This window comes from Girardinichthys multiradiatus, chromosome 7 (genome assembly GCF_021462225.1).
Source record: "Girardinichthys multiradiatus isolate DD_20200921_A chromosome 7, DD_fGirMul_XY1, whole genome shotgun sequence".
NCBI classification, from domain to species: domain Eukaryota; kingdom Metazoa; phylum Chordata; class Actinopteri; order Cyprinodontiformes; family Goodeidae; genus Girardinichthys; species Girardinichthys multiradiatus.
Window position 1 is genome coordinate 27619494 of NC_061800.1, and position 22896 is coordinate 27642389.

At 38.7% G+C, this 22896-nt stretch overlaps 1 protein-coding gene across 2 annotated transcripts in view; it reads left to right on the plus strand.

Annotated features, from left to right (window-relative positions):
• Positions 1 to 17551, plus strand: part of cmklr2 (chemerin chemokine-like receptor 2) — a 32100-nt gene extending 14549 nt beyond the window's left edge. For both annotated transcript variants that reach the window (XM_047370874.1, XM_047370872.1), the window contains one exon: positions 15924 to 17551. In XM_047370874.1, coding sequence (XP_047226830.1) covers positions 15959 to 17020 — 1062 coding nt within the window. In that variant the 5' untranslated portion in view covers positions 15924 to 15958 and the 3' untranslated portion in view covers positions 17021 to 17551. The remainder of the gene's footprint in view (positions 1 to 15923) is intronic.
• Positions 17552 to 22896: the final 5345 nt, after the last annotated feature.

The following is a 22896-nucleotide window of genomic DNA, read 5'->3' on the forward strand; positions in this document are numbered from 1 at the left end:
GGGACCGCTCATGTTCAGGAACCTCTGTGTCACGCTGCAGCGTTAAACTGACCCGCTGTTTTTCTTCTTTGACACCTTGCTTAAGTAAAGTCAGATACCTCTGGAGAAGAGCATCGTATCTCTTGATTTTTTCATAAGAAGTCAAACCCGGCTCGTTTAATATCGCTCTCATTTCAGCATCCAAATTCTCCTCCGCCGTCTGTCTGATGGACGTGTCTGACTGGGTCAGACGCTTGAATTGATGAGGGGAAATGAGAAACATCTTCTGCGATGTTCTGAGAGACATTATCTCCTGATGATTCCACCCACTAGATCACCGATCAAGGGTGCAAGAGCCGTTAAGATGGGCAGAATAAAACCACCTCGTTGCTTTTTGAGAGCCAACTGTTTAGTTTTTATCCCGGTTCTTTTATCACCCAACAATCTGATGATATTTCTTTGTTTCTTCAATTGTCGGTGTTGAGAGGGTGATAGTTTAATGTTACCTTTTAGGATATTCAGTGTAATCTCGCACAGAGCCTGAATAAAGTCGGGAGAGCAGTGTGCGAGAATATCTTTACGTTTCTGTGGACAGGCCTGGTACAAAGCTCTGAATAATGGTAAATTCCTTTTTATACGCGCTGACATGATGACTTACTTTGTTCTGGGTATGTACACAGCAGGCCACTGCTGAGGAAGTATCCCCGTTCTCAGTCTGAAATGTTCTGGGCAGGTAGGCGTAAAATCGATGATTAAATATCCATGAGCTTCTCTCGTTGCATCTTCAAAACTCTCCAAGAAGAGACCCTTTTGAGATGGAAACATTTGGCGGGCCAGTATATTCAGCTGCAGCTTATCTCTCGGGTTCTTAAACAACACCATATAATTACAGTTCAAACTAATAGTGCGACTGAACTTTCCCTGATGAAATACATTCTGAGTCAACATCATAACACTCATATTACGATGGTGACGAAACTGGGTAAAGACCTTCATCACGTTTTCATCATCTGAGGCTTGAGCAATAACATCGTCTAGAATAATCAGATGATTCTGATCAGGAGGAAACAGGTTTTCATCTTCAAAAGAATGAGGCAATCCTTCCACAAAGGTAATATTTTTATTCATCTTCTGCAATTCAGCATACATGGGTTGAAAAGATGTGTAAATCCATACAATGTTTTCTGGAACAATATCCATGACATGATTACAGTTTTGTAAAATACTTTTTACAAAGAAAGTTTTCCCGCAGCCGCTGGGTCCAACTATCATACATGAGAAAGGGGCTCTAAATCTAGGATCAAAATCAATCTCCTGTAAATCCATGTGACTTTTTATTTTATTTCTTCTTCAACTCTAATAACCGAAAGGCAGAGTTGTCCCGTCAGAAAAAAGACGTCTCTTATCATACACCAGTCGAAACTTTTTAAGAAATGTCGCGTTTGTCAAACGGAATCTCTTTTTATCCCTCCTGATCGTGTGCTGAGGGATTTCAATGACACCCTCACTTGACCCTCTGTAAGTAGCCCTCGACCAGCCCTTTGATGCTGTCAAAATTGACCCTCTCGCTGCATTCATGCGTCTGAGTGATGCCTTTAGCACGTATCACTACTTTTTTACGGTTTTTAGTTTGGTATGCATAACTCTTGGGTCCTGTCGATGCAAACTCCGAAATGCTGTCACCATCTAACTCGTCAGTAAGATCACCCAGATAATTCCCCAATTCCAGAGGAGTTTCACCACTTTTTGTCACATAAATCAAACTGTCCGTGTCAATATAAATCAATCTGTCCTGTAACTTCTCCATGCTGCTGAGAAGTTTTAAACGTGCATAAGCGGTGGTGAATGCTGCTATAAACACATTATTTGTCTTACTTGGTGGATATATGACACGTTTGCTGTAGTTCCACTGCACTACACCCATTTCAGGGTTGAAAAAATGAAAATAGTTAACCCTGTATTTACTCGAGAACATGAAGCTGAAAAAGTCTTCAGGATTAGTGATGAATGTGGTCTGAGACAGATCACTTCTTTGCGCAAATTTCCCCCAAAAACTGTTTAAACACAATTTTGCAACCTGCCTTTTGGCAGGATTCATCTCGATTTTCTCAGGGTCTAATTGGATGCCCTGATGCAGTTTGTAGTCGCTTATATACTTTGACTTACTCTCCTGATCCACTGCTTCAGACGGATAGCCTGAAGCCTCCTGCTTACCCTTTAAAAAGCAATGAATGTAACCTTTAAAGATTGTATCACTTCTCTTTTCAAAATGCCACACCTCTGTGATTTTAGCAAGACGATAACTACACTCCAACGCTTTACAGAGTTCTACACTCGCCCAAACTCCCGTCAGAGCTCTTTCTTGATCATTATGCATGCAGGGACCTGACTGGTTATTTAATTCAGCGCATGAGCGGCAGAGAGTGAACACAAGTTTACCTTGGGATGTTCTGTAAGGTAAAACAGGGAACAACAGGTTACGTGGTGGGTAGACCACAGCTTTGATTATACCGAAGTAGCTGCTGGGGTCATCAAAATCTTTGTAAATGATGGTGGGGTGTCCGAGGGGAAAAACGCAGTTGGCGTTTACATAAGGGTACAGAGATGTGTAATCCACATAGTGTACAGTTTCATCCGGTTCCGCTGTGTACCTCAACTTCATAGGACAGGTGCGTCCACCATACAGCGCATCCCGGGGGGATAGCAGTTCGGGTGCATTAACTTTCTCAAGAAAGCTGATCACCCCTGGGTCTGATTTTTTCATTTCAATCCACTCATGCTCCCATATGACTTCGAGACGAAGGCCGTACACAGTTTGTAACACCTTGCTTCTCTCAACAGTGGCTGCGTAAAACTGTTCAAATGCGACCCCTCTCAACGGACACTTGTCATGAGGCATGTAACACTTTTTACAGCCGTGGAAAAAACAGCCATAAAATTCAAACGCAACTTTGACACCGTTAATCTCTGCATACCCATCCACTGAATATGGCCCGATTTTCTTTTCACCCCTATTTAATGCATGCTCGATAAATATGGCTCTGCTGTCTGCAATCCAGCCGAGCCATTGAATGGACGCGCTGGAGAACGTTTTACTGCTACGTCTGTAGTCCAGAGGTGATGGAATGGCTAAGGTTTGAGGAGGAAGGAAATTGGTTACAAAAACCTTCATGCAGGCTGATGCTATTGTGATACTTTTAAACGGATCCACACTTGTCTCCTTAAAGAACTCGTCTCTGAATTTTAAGCATCCTTGAAAAAGAATTTCAACGTCATTTTTACAATAACGAATTGCTTCTTTCTTAAAGTCAAAGACCTCTTTGCTCGCTTCTCTGTACCAGCTGCTAAACACCTGTTGTTCTTGAAGACTCATGCGTTCTACAGCGTAGCAGGATGGAGGAGGAAAAGCCCCTACATACTGGAGATGTTGTTCAGAGGAAAATAGGTGGGGAAAAAAACCCTTGCTTTGATCGGTAAAGCCTAACGCTTTCGGCATGGCACTAAGCTTCATGCACATGAAGGACAGGCTATCAATGTATTTTAACCTGTAATCATGGTCGGTTAAACAGAGAACTTTACTCCCTATCATGACGATATGTGGTTTAATGCCTAACTGCAGCATTGCTGTGAGAATCAGGTAACCATCGTACCCCCGCGCATTGTGCGCTATTAAGGTGTAACCTTTGTACATTGGCCTCCTGAAATGCAGGAGAAATTTTTGGGTGCAATTCAGTCCATAAGCGTACCATTCATCACCTTTCAACGTTTTAGCACAGACCAGAAAGGGGGTATGCACGCCGCTCTCATTGACGAGGCATTCGAAATAATAAAAAATCAGTTTATCATCAAGCTGATTAATTGCACTGCAAGGCAGAATGTAACACTTATGATCATCGCATGTAATGTCTAGGCTGGGGGGTACATTTTCACCGCAAATACTGCATTTTACATTACACACGTGTGGTTTATTCGGTTTACTGATTGGAATAACGTATATCCGTTTGCATACTTTACACAGTTTTACCAACTCACAGTCACTCATAGGCCTTTCAGCACTATTTCTGATGCGCGGTTCCCTGTGTCTACTGAAACATGAGGAATTACGACAGATTCTTTGACAGCCTGCACAGCTTACAGGATTGCTAATCTCTTGCATACATTTATATGTTCGACACACTGGACAATAACCTTCACAATGGTGTGTATTGGCATTCTGATAGCTGGCGTAACAGTAATTACAAATATATCTGCACCCCATAAAACCTTTGAGATTTTTTATCCCATAGTAATGACCTTGAAATAACAGCAAAAACAGAGGGTTTGAACGATCGGGGAAACTGGTCTCAAATTTACACAGAGCAGTAGAGCCTGTGGTTCTGTGAAACACTACAATTTTTCTCTTCAGAATGGTTTCAAATTTACCAATATCACTAAAAGTAACTGCTGTTTGCTCATCGAGGCCTGCCTGATGCTGCCATCTCCTCCCCTGTTCTATAGCACGGTGATCCGTGAGCTCAGGATCAGAGACGTGTGCGAGGCTGATTGCAAAACATAACTGATTACCGGTATTGTTTATAATATACAAATGACGCATTTTCTTATTAAACAGTTCACAGTCTAACGTTCCTGCAGCTTTACGCTTAGAACCTCCTGCTGGGTCATTAACAACCTGAAGAACAAATTCCATGTTATTATCTACAGGTATATTTGCATTCGATTGTACTAAATCGTCGAGGAAGTTTTCGAAAGCAGGCAGGATCATATTTCCATCATCTGTAACAGTAAATGTGATGTGACGATTGAGATTTTCACCCACTAATTCCAGCTGCACAACGTCGTTACGTCTGGTTAACGATCTCGCAGCGTCGGCTAATTCAATTATAATACGCATGATGTCTGTATAGAATGCTGCTAAATCTGGAACGTTACTTGGACAGGGCGGCGGTATGGTAAAAGGTCTCCTTATTTCATGGTTATTAAAATGTTCACGTTCAACCACAGCTGGAGGATCTCGCTCTATTTGATCAGAACTAACCGCTACTCCCGTATTGAAATTACCCCCGTGATGATCTGCGGAGTGTGACGTAGAAAGATTCTGATGAGTGTCAGGTGAATCATTTTCCTCAATGCTGCTGTGTGGAGACGGTTCGCTGTTCAAATCGGAAAGAGCCTGATTGATTACGTTTAAAACGTCACCGTGCTGATGTTCATTTATTAAATTTTCACTGTTAGCAGGAGATGCATTAACGGGGATTTCGTTAAGTTCATTAACTAAATTTCTTATTTCATCCAGGGCAAGTCTGATTACTTGATCAGAACTAACCGCTACTCCCGTATTGAAATGACCCCCGTGATGATCTGCGGAGTGTGTCGTAGAAGGATTATGATAATTTTGCTCAATGCTGTGTGGAGACGGTGTGCTATTTTCTTCTGCATTAACGGGAATTTCGTTAAGTTCATTAACTAAATTTCTTATTTCATCCTGGGCAAGTCTGATTCGGTTATCCATTTTCTATGAACATAAGAAACAAAATAAAAATAAAACTAACCTACAGAAAAAACAAAAAACAAAAAACAAAAACACAGTGATCAGTTCAGTTTAAAATCACCTTGATGTCACCAAAATGCTTCTTTAACAGAATCTGACATGCAGCCAGAAGCGTTAACGATGAGGTCTTATTACGAAGATTCCGTGAGGCTGTAGAGACTGTCTTCCTGCGTTGTCCGTTTCTGTATCCAATCTGTCCTACCATCAACGTTACCTCTGTAAGGAGAATGAACAAAAAATAAATAAATAAAAATATGTAATAATGAAATAATCACATTAAAGCTGTCTTTTGGCCGGGGTTAAATATTCTGTAAAAACAGAAGACAATAAAAGTTATCTTACGCTGCGCAGCACAGCGTTCATAAATAAAATGAAAATAGTTTTTAAAATACACAAGTTTTTTTTTTAATCTTACTCCGATTCTTTGCGGTAAAACCTCCAGATTTCACTTCTTGTTGGACTGAAACTGTGCAGTTCTGCTGAAAGCTGTCTTGATCTTTGAAAAGCGACCTTCTGGTGGGCGGATTCAATGTGGCATCTTTGGATGTATCTGTAAACAGGTTTATATGACATTTTTATTGAACTATGCTTAAAATACATATATATATATATATTGTTTTTATTTAATTTTTATTTCCTTACCTTGCTCCTGCTCGACAACTATGTCTTCCACAGAGCTCTCAGTCGAATCTGTAAACAGTTTTATCTGAGGTTTAAAACAAAAGTCTCTAATAACACATAAATAAAATACATTCACTCTCAAAGAAAAAATAGATAGTTCTTAGGACTTACTTACTTTCTGGAGGTGCCGGTAACTTATCCGGTGTGTCTTCAGGGGAAATGATGATAATTGACGGGGGGGTATTCAAAGAATCTGTCGTAATTTCTGTGTTAAAAGAAAGTTCAGTTGTTGCGAGTTTTTCTTGTTTGGAAATAATTCGCCTTCTTAATTTGGACTGTCGATTCCAGCCGCTGAACCCTCCAACTTGATCATTCGGGTTTACCTCTCTCATCAAATCTATAAATTGAAACATTGTCAAGGGTTAACTATAATATATATATATATATATATATATATATATATATATATATATATATTTTATTGCATTTAACATTTACTTACCATAATCTGATTGTGTCAAGATGAAATCATCAAGGTCATCAGCGGTGGGTTCTATGACAAAGAAACAAATATATATATATATATATATATATATATATATATATATATATATATAAACAATATATATAAACAAAATTTGAGAACATTCACATGCATTTAATGATACTTACTTACTTACTTACGTTTTAAGATGTCATTGTGCTTTTGTGAATTATCAGAAGAAGAAGCCACAATTTCTGGGTTTCCTGAAATATTTACCGACATTTTTTCTTGTCAGTACTGGTATTTTTTCAATGTAACAAGTGTTATGGTTCAAAAGACATTCAGCATTTGAAGACCCTGACACTGAGGTTAACCAATGAAACAGAGCCCCAACATTTACACACAGTATTTATACCAGAACATGACAGTGTTATCTCAACTGCAAAGACTATGTTTTTAAGACCAAAACCCTTCTTGAGTTCAAAGGTGATATGTTATCTAAGAAACAGACGTAACTGCCCCTTCCTGACATCGCCCCTAACAGTTGTAACCCCCTGTAACTCTAAGATGAAAAAGTAAAATGTTTTTTAGAAAAGCTACAGGTAACTAAAATTATCATTCCTTTTTTTTTTTTTTTCCTAAAATGGAGTCTCTCATGATTCAAAAACAAACACATCATTTCTAGTCAATTTGTAACTTGGAAACAGTATACTGATGTTCTTTTTTCTTTTCTGTTAATCTGATATTCGTCTTACCTATTTCAGCTGCTTTTCCAGTATGTTGACGCAGAAGCTGAAGGTTTTTCTCGTTCCATCGATGTAGTGAAGCACAATTTTTTATTTATTTACTTTTTTAGGTCTTTTCTATTTTGAACGGATTTAGACTGGCTCATATATTCAACAAATAGGTCCTGCTATAAAGCAAAATTAACTTACAATTCTGTCAGGTTACACAGTTCCTTTACAAAACCCTTCTTGAGTTCAAAGGTGATATGTTATCTAAGAAACAGACGTAACTGCCCCTTCCTGACATCGCCCCTAACAGTTGTAACCCCCTGTAACTCTAAGATGAAAAAGTAAAATGTTTTTTAGAAAAGCTACAGGTAACTAAAATTATCATTCCTTTTTTTTTTTTTCCTAAAATGGAGTCTCTCATGATTCAAAAACAAACACTTCATTGCTAGAGTCAATTTGTAACTTGGAAACAGTATACTGATGTTCTTTTTTTTTTTCTGTTAATCTGATATTCGTCTTACCTATTTCAGCTGCTTTTCCAGTATGTTGACGCAGAAGCTGAAGGTTTTTCTCGTTCCATCGATGTAGTGAAGCACAATTTTTTTTTTATTTACTTTTTTAGGTCTTTTCTATTTTGAACGGATTTAGACTGGCTCATATATTCAACAAATAGGTCCTGCTGTAAAGCAAAATTAACTTACAATTCTGTCAGGTTACACAGTTCCTTTATTAGGATTTCATGTGATAGGTCAACATTAAGTTGATTATACCTTTAAAAATATAAAAGGATGCATGTCTTTTTTTTTGTTTTGTTTTTTAGATGTATTAACGCCTGAAAAAACATACAGATTATTAATAACACCCTTAAACACACCCCTGTGTGTTTTAATTGGCTCATTTAAGGCCTTCCCCGTAACACCCTTAAACACACCCCTGTGTTTTAATTGACTCATTTACCCCTGCCCACATGGCAACCACATGGCGCCCACATGGCCCCCACCGGAAGTCCCGCCCTCACCGGAAGTCCCGCCCACCTGTCAAAATGTTTGATGAAAGGGTGCACTTAAATTCTCTCTTACATGTTTACTGTCCAGTCAATAGGTAGTCACCCCTAAAGCAATTATTACCCATAAATCAGTTATGTTCAGTAGCAAGTAAAGGTTCAAGGCCTTGTATCAAGTTAATTTACAATCTAAGTTGCAAACAACATCATCTGTAAATAAATAATTCAGAAGCACATAGGAAGTTATAATTTCTATTCATGAAGTTATTTGAATTGATTAAATAGTTGAATACTCCTTTAACCCTTCATGCAAATTATTCCACAATTTCCCACAGTCACAGAAATAAACATTTGTTTGTTGATTATTCACATAGTTTTACTTTAGAAATCCTTCTCCCCTCTGTGATTTTTGATTTTGTGAAATTTACCAGCACATACTCCTTCAAGCTTTAACCCAACAAATAGAATTTTTATTGTTTAATCTTTATCACTTTCCCTCTGTTGAAGTAACCCAGCCCACTCAAAATGTATGAAACAGGTTTCACATAATTGTATTTTGTTAGTTGAAAGCAAAGAGATGAGTTAATCTCACCGTTTGACGTTATGGTTACTGAAATAAATTAATTTAGTTTCACAAGCACATATATGATGTGTTTACTGGAAATGAAATGTTAAGTCAAAAGATATCCAATCGAACCTATTCGTATGTTCTTTCTCAGGTGCTTTCTGATTTCTCTGAGGTTTCCTTTGGAGGACGTCTCTGCCTTCCTGCAATATGATCTACTCACTATAGTTTTGTCCTCATCCAGAGCTCCATTTGTTTCTCCTGCTGGTTCTTTGGTTAGAGCCTCCTGTGTGTTATGAAACAAAAACTTCACAGCAGATTAGAATTGTTGAGCATAGTGTGTCAGTAGCTCTCTCTGTGAATCCAGACTGGGCGAAGAGAGGAGGTGAAAGGTCAGGGTATGGTTCTTCCTGCCAGCAGCTGATGGGGAGTTAAACCCATGAGCTCAGTGGGTGATGATCTGATATAAAACATCACCAAGGGCAGCGCATCTTCAGCGCACTTCATTTTTGTATTACTTTAGCCAATCGTTTTTTGATTGTGTGATTATCTCTCTCAGGCGACCTGGTGAAAGTGTCAAGCACATCTCTACATCCTTTCACTCTGCTGTCAGTACCCATAAAATCAATAACAGTTTCCTTTATGGCTTGTTGGGAACAGGAAATGCTCCAGTACCTGTTTTCATGAAAATCTTAAATGTGGATAACGTAATAGAGTCATCTTCTCACCTTTAACCCAAAAATCATCTTTATATTGTAACCCAGTTAGTTGCCAATTTATTGTCCGTTAACTAGTAGCCAAAGTTAGATATGTTCAAACCGTCATTTTCCATAATAATTTTTGAAATCATCCCCAGAACAAAGTATTTGCATCATTTACCATGAAGGTGTCCAGTGTTTTGGACAACCTACTTTTCAAGCCATTGATAATTTGATTATATCTACCTAAATTAGACCTTTAGGGTCCTTCTCCATAACCTCTACCCCCAATAGTAGATCAAAGTAATTTGCATATTCTGTACAACCTTAATCATACCATTATTTAGTTATGCATTCCTGTTAAACACATTTGATCAATACAACCAGTCATTTTTTTCCCCAATATATCCATTTCCATTTTTCCATCTTATGATTATTATTATTTCTTTTTGTTTTCTCTGAAGTTTAAAGGTTAGTCAGACAAACATTTGAGACAAACATTGAAACAGAAATTTAGATAAACACTTAAAGACACACAACACATGCCGGCTTCAGCCTCCCCTCTTAAGGAAGTTTGGGCGGCCAAATCTTTTACCATCAAATTATTCAACCAGAACCCTATGGCAGAATGACAGGTTCTATTTGGTTCTGTTCCCATCCCAAAGAGAATTTAGATCCAATTTCACCTTAAGAAAATTCATAAGAAATTTAAGTTTTCACCCTCTGAAACTAAAACCCAGAAAATTGTTCCAACTTGCGAGCATCTGAACACATATAGGAAACACCGACATTAGAGAAAAAACAAATGAAAAACAAAACTTGGTGCGCTCCAAAATGTTCATTAGTTGTCTGAACACAACTATGAATCAAAACCCAAAACAAAAAATGAGCTCACAGAAACTAAAACGTACCATTTGATCCATTAACCTTTCGCTCTTGTAGCCCACATCATTCATTATTCATATCTTGGGCCTTCATTCATTCCTGTCACACCATTCTCAACCACACGTTTTCAACCCTCAATCTTTGGATTCAATCTTTGGATTCCTAACACTTTTTACTCAAATCTATCTAAACATGCAAAGATGTTGCTTTCCCTGTGTTGCATTTTCTTTCTTTTTGGGAGACTTCTCACCAAATGTGCATATTTGGCAACGTATTATGTTATCTACATGGCATGGATTTATTTATACTATTGTCGCTTGTAATTTTAGTAAGCCAATTAGTTGTGCTCATAACGTTTAGCAGGGCTTCTACTATTTGTAGTAGATTAAAATAAAGCCATTTTTAATTAAAATGTAAGTCCTATTACAATTACTTAAAATTAATAAATGATGAATGAATAAAAAAACATTATTGTAATTTAAATATAATTTACGACAAGATTACAAGTTCTTTTGTTGGAATTTATTCAGTAATGCTTAAATTTGATTGCTTCCTACTTTTGATTTTGTATAAAAGAATAATTTGCAAGTAAATTGTTAGCTTTTTTGGCTTGATTTGTTATTTTGTTTAAGTAAACCAGATAAAACTTCAGATATACATTTTCCTATTAGTAGGTCATTGGGCAGGGTCGGCCAGAGGTATAAGCAAACTGTACGATTGCTTTGAGCCCCAGTGAGAAACTGAATTCACACAGCATAAGTTGACAAATGAACCAGTCGCACAAACAGGAAAACAGTTTGAAAGTTATTTTCTCAGAGACATTATACTGGGCATCATCAGACTCATTATTTTGCTCCAGGATATTTTGTCCCCAGTCAGATTTCAGCCGCTTCAAAAGATTACATGAAGTTCTGACTGCTCATCAGGAAAAAATAAAGGTCAGACTAAAGAATTATGAATAGGAGCTCACTGTGGGAAATAATATATCAAACTTGGAAGTCATAAGGTACTGTAGCCAAAATGTTTATTTCAGCTTATTTAGGCCACAAGTTAATCAGGAAAGTTAGCAGTTATCACTAAAAAGTTTCTTCCTTCTATTTCAACGTACATTCTAGCTTTTTTATATGTTTGGAGCAAACTGATAACAAAGCCAGACTACAAGAGTGAAGTTTGCCATTTAAATGATTATTATTAAAAAGAGATTCCCTAGCTTTTCTGTCTCCTATTGAAGAAAAGCGTCCCCCACAGCCTGATGCTGCCAACACCATGTTTTACTTTGTATCACAATGTCATAATGCGTTCTTCAACAAGGATGGGGAAATTTCAACAAGGCTTTTTCTTGTTATTCAGATCTTGTGGCTTTATGTCTAGCAAGGCTGCTACTCATAACTTAAAGCTAATTTATTCACTTCTACTGGTTGTGTCTGAACTGGGAAATCATTTTATGCACATTTGAATTGGTTGTGAATAGATCAGCGAATAACACATCAGTTTTCATCACAGCAAAAGAAGCTAGAGGAAACAGTGAGAATGGGTCTTTGTTTGCTGCTTGCAGTTGGATTACCACTCACACACCATATGCATTTTTAGATGCTGTTTATTATGCGTACAAAATATGCACATCAGTGGCTTTTTTGGTTCTTGTATGGAGTTTTGCTGCTGACAAACAAAATGAATCACCATGTTATTTATTAAATAACTACATAAGACTAGAGAGAGATGAGTTAATGTCTGTAATTCTAAGACAACTCTTATCAGGCCTACCCTGACCTTGATGATCATACAAAATAGCTACGTCTCACAAACCATTCACCAAGATTTCTTGTGCTATGCTGTGTTTGATAAATACAGAGAAAAGGAAATAAATCTTGTTCTTTCCCATCCTGATTTAGTAATATTACGTTAACTGTGTACCAACGTTGTGTTACCTGGTTCCTCCCTGTGTTCCGACATAAAAAAAAAAAAAATGCTACTCTTTTCTACGTGTGCCTCATCCATGTGGCATCTCACTGTCTCTCCACATTGTTAATGTAAATGGATGTTGACATTATGTTCTTTGACACACCCAGCATTAATCTAAACACATGAACTGAGGGCTGGAGGAGAGAAGCTAGGGCAGCAAAGTAACACAGTATTTGGGGCCAATTCGTACCTCCACTCAGTCATAACTATAAGTAGAATTTATTTAAAAAACTGCTTTAGCCCTTCCATGCTTGAAGTATCATAAACTCAGTTTTTCTCCTCAGTACCATTTTACTTTTTAGTGCTTTTCTCTACATGTTCCTGTCTCATCCCTCCATCATTCTGCTCTTTGTCTTCATTTATCACAACCACCCAGCCCCATACTTTCCCTGTTGAATTGTGTATTTTAATTTTATATCAGTTGAGTTTATTTATAGTCCTCTGTCTCAAAAAAAGTAAAGACAGATTCAGCTGATATACAGAAATATAATAGCAATTCGATCTATAGCCAAAGTCAAATTCAGTTACATCCATTCAAATTTGATCCTAGTTATAAAACACTGCAATGAAGTTCAGTTTATTAATACAATTAGTAACAATGTTTCTACCTAAAGATGAAGTCACGAACTCTGCAACAATCCCTCCTCCTGAACGGACATGTGGCAGTGGTGGAAAGTCAGTTGCATAGAGTAATAAACTTTGCAGCAATCCCTCATTGAACATGCATGCAAAAGGAGAACTCCTTTTTAACAGGAACAAACCTCATGCAGAACTTGGCTCAGTGTGAGCGGAGACAAAGGAGCAGATACACAACAAACAGAGGCACTGATCCGTACATTCTATGTCAAAGCAAAAGTAAGGAGTTAATGGCAGCAGTAGCTCATTCAGTGGCTTCAGGAAACACAGCTAAACATATCAACTCTGAGCCAGTTATACAGTGCCTTGCGAAAGTATTCGGCCCCCTTGGAACTTTTCAACCTCTTGCCACATTTCAGGCTTCAAACAAAAAGATATAAAATTCAAATTTTTTGTGAAGAATCAGCAACAAGTGGGACACAATCGTGAAGTGGAATGAAATTTATTGGATGTGTCAAACTTGTTTAACAAATAAAAAACTGAAAAGTGGGGCGTGCAATATTATTCGGCCCCTTTACTTTCAGTGCAGCAAACTCACTCCAGACGTTCAGTGAGGATCTCTGAATGATCCTCCCAAATGACTGATGATGATAAATAGAATCCACCTGTGTGTAATCAAGTCTCCGTATAAATGCACCTGCTCTGTGATAGTCTCTGGGTTCTGTTCAAAGTGCAGAGATCATCATGAAGACCAAGGAACACACCAGGCAGGTCCGAGATACTGTTGTGGAGAAGTTTAAAGCCGGATTTGGATACAAAAAGATTTCCCAAGCTTTAAACATCCCAAGGAGCACTGTACAAGCAATCATATTGAAATGGAAGGAGTATCAGACCACTGCAAATCTACCAAGACCCGGCCGTCCCTCTAAATTTTCATCTCGAGCAAGGAGAAGACTGATCAGAGATGCAGCCAAGAGGCCCATAATCACTCTGGATGAACTGCAGAGATCTACAGCTGAGGTGGGAGAGTCTGTCCATAGGACAACAATCAGTCGTACACTGCACAAATCTGGCCTTTATGGAAGAGTGGCAAGAAGAAAGCCATTTCTCAAAGATATCCATAAAAAGTGTTGTTTAAAGTTTGCCACAAGCCACCTGGGAGACGCACCAAACATGCGGAAGAAGGTGCTCTGGTCAGATGAAACCAAACTCAAACCTCGAAGTAACAAATGCATGAACAAGTTTTGATTCATCACTCCGGGAAATGTTATTTCTAATTCTGGCAATATTGCAGATGTGAAAGAAGGAAGTGCTATAAACCTGTTTGACATAGGATTTGAGTGTCCTGGTCAAAGATAACCCCAAGGTTTTACTACCATAGGCTAATTCAATGCCATCCATTATAAGTGACTGACTAAGCAAACGCTTTGGTCCAAAGACAACAACCTCTTTGTTGTTTAAATTTAAAGAAAAATAAAAGACATCCAGATTTTTATGTCTTCAATATCTAACTGCTGGCTACCTGACTGTTTGGATACATCATGTCGCGCCCAGGTTGCATTTAGGGGATAAGGGTCTTTCTCAGGGACCCAGAGTGGCAGGCTGTGGGATTCCAAACAGGGTACTTGTGGCCTCTCCAGGACACAAATGCCCTGCTCTCTAACCACTAGGCTACCACTCCCCCCATAGGGGAATACAGTAATCATCTTAAAACAATAACAGAAATTTTGATTATTGCAATAAACAAAAAGGAAATGCCAGCTACCGAAGTTGAGGTAAAATGTTGTCAGTGATGCATGATGCCCACTTTCACAGAGAAAGTACTGGTGGAAACGCGTGTGGGTGCTCAACAAAACACCAAAGTGCAAAAACACCTGAACCGAGCTGGTTCAAGAACAACAGTTCTTTCATTGGAAAAACCCTATCAAAGCGCTTTGCACTATAGCCACATTCACCCAATCGCAATTACAAACGCACACATATTCATACACCGGTACACAGATCAGTAGACAAGTTAAGGTTAAGTGCCCTGCCTAGGAACACATCAACATGTAGCAGGAGGAAACCAGAATTAAACCCACAACTTTCAGATTGCAAGACGACTACTCTTCCCACTGAGCCACAATCGCCTGTTTGGCTCTGGCAGTACTCATGTCCTCCATGCTCTTGAGATCTTCAGGCAATGGCACATGTTGATGTGCCATCCTGGTGGAGTTGGGCTGTCCTGTCTGTGCAACGTCTGTAGCACCAGGCATGGGCTCATGCTACCTGTAGGGACACGGGTAGCATGCAGTTAAAAAACTCTGCCTGCAAAACCAATTTCTATCTTTTGGGTCACCACATTGTTGCTCCTTTAGTGCACTTGTTGTTAATTTCATTAGCACCAAAACAGCTGACACTGATTAGCAACCCCCTCGACTACTTAACTGGCCGGATCAATATTCCAGAAGTTTAACTGACTTGATGTTATTCTCTGATTTAAATTTCATTATTTATGAATTTACTTTTGCAACCATATAGGGCATAGTTTATGACGTAGCACAAAGTTGTTCCTGGCAGTACAAACTAATTCATGCTCCTGCATCGGTTACAACCTTTTGTGTACCTAAAAAAGTTGGGTACAAAATGACCAAAACTGGAAAGGGTGAAAATGACCATTCTGCTGCTAGATGTTATTTATTGGACAAGTATGACCATATTTGCCCCATAGTAAATTATGAATAGAATGTAGAAAGTTACTTTATCTGCAATGACCAGAACTGGAATATATAAAATGACCGGCACCAGGGAACATGTTGCAGGATGGATACGAAGTTAAGTTATTATGCATGTATGCATCTTGACTTCATTTATTTTTTCTTCCAACAGGTCAACTTCAACTTAGAAGTCTCATCCCTGAAACTATGGCCAGTTCCGCTGAAGACTATGAAAACTACACCTATGAATATGAGGAGTACGGTAATGTGGACCACAGCCAGACTGAACCCATCCACATCATCTCTGTAGTTATCTACATCATCTGCTTCACGCTTGGCCTGATTGGAAATGGAGTCGTCATTTGGGTGACTGGGTTTAAGAGCAAGAAGACTGTCAATAGCGTATGGTTTCTCAATCTGGCCATAGCGGACTTTGTGTTTGTGCTTTTTCTGCCCTTCTACATTGACTACATTTTGAGGGACTTCCACTGGAACTTTGGTCTGTCCATGTGTAAAATCAACTCCTTTGTTTCTGTGATGAACATGTACGCCAGTGTCCTCTTCCTCACGGTGCTCACGGTGGACAGATACGGCTCTCTGGTGCACCTGAACTGGTGTCAGAGGTACCGCACAGTACAAAGAGCCTGGCTCCTATGTGGCTGCGTTTGGCAGGCAGCTGCCTTGCTGAGCTGCCATGCGCTGATCTTTCGAGACACTTTACACTTCGGCGATAAGGTGTTGTGCTACATGAACTATCACATGACAAACAAGCACACAGCAGCTAGGACACACATTACATTAGTGTCTATCCGTATCACTGTGGGCTTTCTTTTGCCACTTACTGCCATAAGCGTGACGGGCATACTTCTGTTGATAAAAGTAAGGCGATCACAGGGTGTGTTTCGCATTTCCAGGTTCTCAAAAACAGTTGCCGCTGTTATTCTGGCCTTCTTTTTCTGCTGGGCACCTTTTCATATTTTCAGCTTGATGGAGTTGTTTGTACATTACTCGTTTTTGCTGCACAGCGTTTTGAAAGCTGGTTTCCCGCTCGCCACCAGCTTAGGCTTTTTCAACAGCTGCATTAACCCGCTGTTGTACATGCTGCTCAGCAAGAAGGTGCGTCGCATCCTCAAAGACTCGTGTGTAAACATAACCAAGAGTTCGCTTAGGGAGCTAAGCCAGTCCATCTCCACCACAGAGGTGGAGAATATGCATGGAGTCCATCAGGACAGTGTCCCAGACGAGCACACAGCTTCGTCGACGCTATGAGAGAAGGGGGACTTGCTGTTCTTTCCAGGCTCGATGTTTAGATCTCTCTATTCTGCCTTATTTTTCACATAGTATATACCCAGTTCAACTGAATGTGGCTCTCAGTGGAAAAACTGAACTAAGCTGCACTCGACATCCACATGAAGTAAATCCCTTTCTGCTTATTTTATCGGCACAGAAGAGGCCAGATTCACAGCTGTAACTATTTAAAGGGTTTGTATAATTATTCCAAATAATCATCTATTTACTGGAAACAATTGGCTGCTTTGACTTCTGCAAGAGTATTTGTATCTAGACCTTACACCAAAAGGAAAACATATGTGTGTGTGCCATTGATTTTCATTCCAATTATCTTGTTTAAAGGTTTCTAACATGTTTTAAAATTTTGTAACATTTGTATCTACCTAACAATTCATGAACAGGTAACTTTTATTCTATAAAGAATGACATATAAGGCAAGTTCATTATTGTAGTCTGTGACAAAACATTATAGCGCCGTGCAAAATAAATTTATGTTAACTTTTTTTTACATTTCAGCTGCAAACTTTAATGAATTTTATTGAGATTTTTTGCGATAGACCAGGTGTCAACAACCTAAGAGCCATTTTCCCCCTTGCTTCTACTGAATAAAGTTTATCTTGAGCCAGAAGAACCTACCTGAACTTTTAAAAAAATATTGCTTAAAACTTGTATCAATTCAGTTTCAGTTTAATTCAATTCAGTTTATTTATATAGCGCCAATTCAAAACACATGTTGTCTCAAGGCACTTCACAACAGTCAGGTACATACATTCCAATTAATCCTAACAATTGAACAGTGCAGTCAGATTCAGTTATTTATTCAGATTGGATAAAAAGTTTTTCTATCTAAGGAAACCCAGCAGATTGCATCCAGTCAGTGACTTGCAGCATTCACTCCTCCTGGATGAGCATGTAGAAACAGTGGACAGTCACTGGCGTTGATTTTGCAGCAATCCCTCATACTGAGCATGCATGTAGCGACAATGGAGAGGAAAAACTCCCTTTTAACAGGAAGAAATGTCCAGCAGAACCAGGCTCAGTGTGAGCGGCCATCTGCCACGACCGACTGGGGCTTTGAGAGAACAGAGCAGAGACACAAAAAGAACACAGAAGCACTGATCCAGGAGTACTTTCTATGGAATGGAAAAGTAAATGTTAATGGATGTAGCTCCTTTAGTCGTTTCATCTAGAAAGAAAGAACAGATAAACTCTGAGCCAGTTTTCAAGGTTAGAGTCTGAAAGAAAGCACATAGTTAGTCACAGTAGAAGCTCAGTCAGTAGCTATGTCTATGAGAGAGAAAGGGTTAAACACTGAAAGACAGGGCCAGGCCATGTGGATCATAGGTAGAGGGTGAGCATTAAGTTGTTGCCAGCAGAAGCTTGGACGATGCCCCCCTCCAGAAAGTTATCACAGGTAGACACAGAGCCAGGCCAGGTGTAGCTTCTAGGAAGAGAAAAGAGAGAGAACATAAAGTTAGAAGCTGAAATAACAGAAAATAATGCAAAATTGGAGAGTAGTGTGAGAATGTAGTGAAGAGGGTGAAAGTGGTCATTATGACCTCCAGGAGCCTAAGCCTATAGCAGCATAACTACAGAGATAGCTCAGGATAACCTAAGCCACTCCAACTATAAGCTTTATCAAAGAGGAAAGTTTTAAACCTAGCCTTAAAAGTAGACAGGGTGTCTGCCTCACGGACTAAAACTGGGAGCTGGTTCCACAGGAGAGGAGCCTGATAACTAAAGGATCTGCTTCCCATTCTACTTCTAGAGACTCTAGGAACCACCAGTAAACCTGCAATCTGAGAACGAAGTGCTCTGTTAGGAACATATGGAACCATCAGATCTCTGATGAATGATGGAGCTAAATCATTAAGGGCTTTATATGTGAGGAGGAGAATTTTAAATTCTATTCTGGATTTAACAGGGAGCCAATGAAGGGAAGCTAAAGTAGGAGAAATATGATCTCTCTTTTTAATTTTCATCAGAAGTCTTGCTGCAGCATTTTGAATCAGCTGAAGGCTTTTAACTGCATTTTGTGGAAATCCTGATAGTAGAGAATTACAATAGTCCAGCCTTGAAGTAACAAATGCATGGACTAGTTTTTCAGCGTCACTCCTGGATAGGATATTTCTAATTTTGGCAATGTTCCGGCGGTGAAAGAAGGAATTCGTAGGAACCTGTTTAATATGGGATTTAAATGACATGTCCTGGTCAAAAATAACACCAAGGTTTTTAACTCTATTACCGGATGTCAATTTAATACCATCCAGGTTAAGTGAATGACTCATCAGTTTCTTCTTTAAAGACTCCTCTATTAATGATGAGAAATAAGCTGTTCTGGCTTGGCGAAGTGTCTTTTTATACAACAGTAGGCTATTTTTCCAGATTACGTAGGAATCCTATAGGTGTGTAGAGTGCCAATTTCTCTCCAATTTTCTAACATTGTGCTTTAAAGTACGCAGCTCTGAATTAAACCAGGGAGCCAGCCTCCTATGAATAATTACCTTCTTTTTCAAGGTGGCTGCATTGTCTAATGCACCACACAATGATGAAGTAACACTGTCAACAAGAGAATCCATTTGTGAAGGGGCAGAAACAAAATTATTGCCCTCCACTGTGTTTTTCCGTGATAATGAGGAAATAAAAAATGGAACAGATTCTTTAAAGGTTGTTACAGCATTTTCTGATAATGATCTACTATGATGAAATTTTCTTTCAGGTGTGGAGTACTGGGTTAAATTAAACTCAAACGTTATTAAAAAATGGTCAGACAGGACAGGGTTATGAGAAAATATTGTCATGTCTTTACACTCAATATCATATGTCAGCACAAGATCCAGAGAATGAAGACAAAGGTGGCTAGGTTTGTTAATGTTTTGAACAAAGCCAATTGAGTCTAAGATAGCATTAAACACTATATTTAGGCTATCACTTTCAGTGTCAACACGAATGTTAAAATCTCCCACTATAATAACCTTATCTGTATTTAACACTAAATCAGATAAAAGGTCTGAAAACTGATCTAAAAATTGAGAGTAAGGGCCTGGTGGACGGTACAAAACAACAAACAGAAGTGGTTTTAGTGCTTTGCTATTTGGATGAGGAAAACTAAGGATTAAATGTTCAAAAGAGTTGTAGCTATTGATTGGTCTGGGACTAATCAATAAAGCAGACTGAAAGATGGTTGCTACTCCTCCTCCTCGCCTAGTATTTTGAGGAATGTGAAAATTTAAATAATTAGTAGGAGTTGACTCATTTATACTAACATAATCCTCTTGCTGCAGCCAGGTTTCTGTGAGGCAAAACAAATCAATCTGATCATCACAAATCAGGTCACTAACTAGCAAAGTCTTTAAAGAGAGAGATCTTATGTTCAGTAAGCCACATTTAATTGTTTTATTTTTCTTTTTAGTCTGAGTTGGGTTTATTTTTATGAGATTTTCCTGATTTCCTCCTTTTAGATTATTTTTAATCTATTCAATTTTAGCCGTGGGCGAGACTCTTAATAGGGTAATGGGTGGGTAGCAGTACAGAAGCTGCAGAGAGGAGTGTTAAACTACGACCCTGCTTCCTGGTCTGAACCCTGGGTTGTCAGAGTTTTGGAGAACTAATAAATTCGGCCAGATTCCTAGAAAGAAGAGCTGCTCCATCCAAAGGGGGATGGATGCTGTCTCTCCGGATCAGACCAGGTTTTCTCCAAAATGTTCGCCAGTTATCAATGTAGCCCACATTGTTTTCTGGACACCACCTAGACAGCCAGCGGTTGAATGACAGCATGCGGCTAAACATGTCGTCACTGGTCAGATCGGGGAGGGGACCAGAGAAAATTACGGAGTCCAACTTTGTTTTGGCAAACTTACACACCGAAGCAACACTAACTTTGGTGACCTCCGATTGATGCAACCGGGTGTCATTACCGCCAGCGTGAATAACAATCTTACTGTATTTACGTTTATCCTTAGCCAGCAGTTTCAGGTAGGATTTGATGTCGCCCGTATCACTACTTACCATCCAAATCAGCTTTTTTACAGCAAAATATAATTATTTTTTAATTTCAGTACAAAACAAATCCCTAAACCTTTACAAAAAGATATCCAATCATTTTCCTTAATAGAACGTTTCATAATCATGGAAAATTCAGAAAAGAGAAACAGATGGTTTGCCTAAATCAGAAAAAAAAAACAAATAAAATATTTTTTGTACCATTAGTTATTACGCTGTAAAAATCCAATGCTTTTTTTGAATTGAAACTCAGAAAATGGCAAAGTTTACTTTTTTTATTCTCTCATATTTAAAAAACTGCATATTTCAATATCATTTAACCTATTTAGAGCCAGCAGGAAGGTCATGAAGAGCCACATGTGGCTCCACAGCTGCAGGTTGATGACCCTTGCGATAGAGCAAAACATACTAAAGTGCATAATTATGAAGTGGAAGGAAAATGATATATAGTTTTCAGTGTATGCATTTTCTTACATAATATAATCAGAAAATTTGGCATGCATTTGTTTTCAGACCTCTCAGGTGAGGGCTTAGTATAACCATGTTTTGCTATTATTACAGTTGCAAGTTTTTCGGTGTGTCCTAGCTTTGGACATCTAGAGACTCAAATATTTTCCACAGGTAATTTTTCCCATTCTTTAATGCAAAATAAGTCAAGCTCAGTCCGTTTCAACTTTAAATGGCTTAGGTTTCGCTGCTGAAGAAAATCATCCCCACAGCATTATCCTACTGGCACCCTGTTTCGCCGGGGGGATCGTGCCTTCAGCCTGATGTGCAGTTTATGTTTCTGACGCTAATAGCTTTTTGCATGTAGGCTAACAAATGTTAAATTTTATTATAATGTGACCAGAGCACCTTCTTGCACACGTTTCCCCTCCATGGCTACAAATGCGCATCCAATTTCAGTTTGTAAAACCATCTACTGTGTTCATTTCTCATCACAATTATGTGCTACTTTGTGTAATGTAAAAACATAAAATACCAAAAGAAATCTGTGAAAGGGGAAAAAATTTGGAAAAGTTCAAGGTGTATGATTACTTTAGCAAATCACTTGTGTTATTGTTCATACTAACTGCTAGAATTGTATTACCTCATCTATTTAGACATTCGCTGTATGTTTAACATATTTACGCAAAGGGGTACATAAAAAATGTTTTACCCAAACATATTTAAAGTATATCTTTTATGTCCTAATAAACATGTTCCTCTGAGTTGTATTGTAATTATTTCAGCGATTGTTTTGTTCAGACATGAAGGAGTACTGCTTGATGTTTTTCATGCGCACACAGACAGGATTATCCTGAGGCTCTATTATGTGGCTGGAAACATGCACGAGTGAGACATAAATCCAGATGCGCATTTTGCCCTCATTTCCTCAGGGTCTGTTTAAATCATAGGTATTTCCTGTTTTTTTCCTTTGAGGTTAACCCTGTGTGGTAGGGCTTGCATCAACATGGGGTCAGATGCGGTGTATCAACAGGTAGTGGTTTATCGCTGGAAAAACATGGGCAGGAAGTAAATTCTTAAAAAGTTGCTTTCCTGTTTTTGACTAATGAGTCTCTCTGATATGTCGGCGACAGTCCCGGAAGATATTCAAGATCATGATGTTTGCTCTATAAAATAATTAAAAGTAATCTAAATGTTTATGAAAAGGACAACAACTTGTGGATCCCACTTTACCTCACAATATAATAATATGACCACACAATACCGTAAAATATTCCTGAGCCAGCTCTCATTTCTCATCTCTCGCTTTAAACCAGACAGATGATGGTCTCAGGCTTTCTGAGTGTATTTTAAAGGATTTCTTTAAAGGATTACCTCTAACCAGTGGCGGTTCTAAACCAAATTAA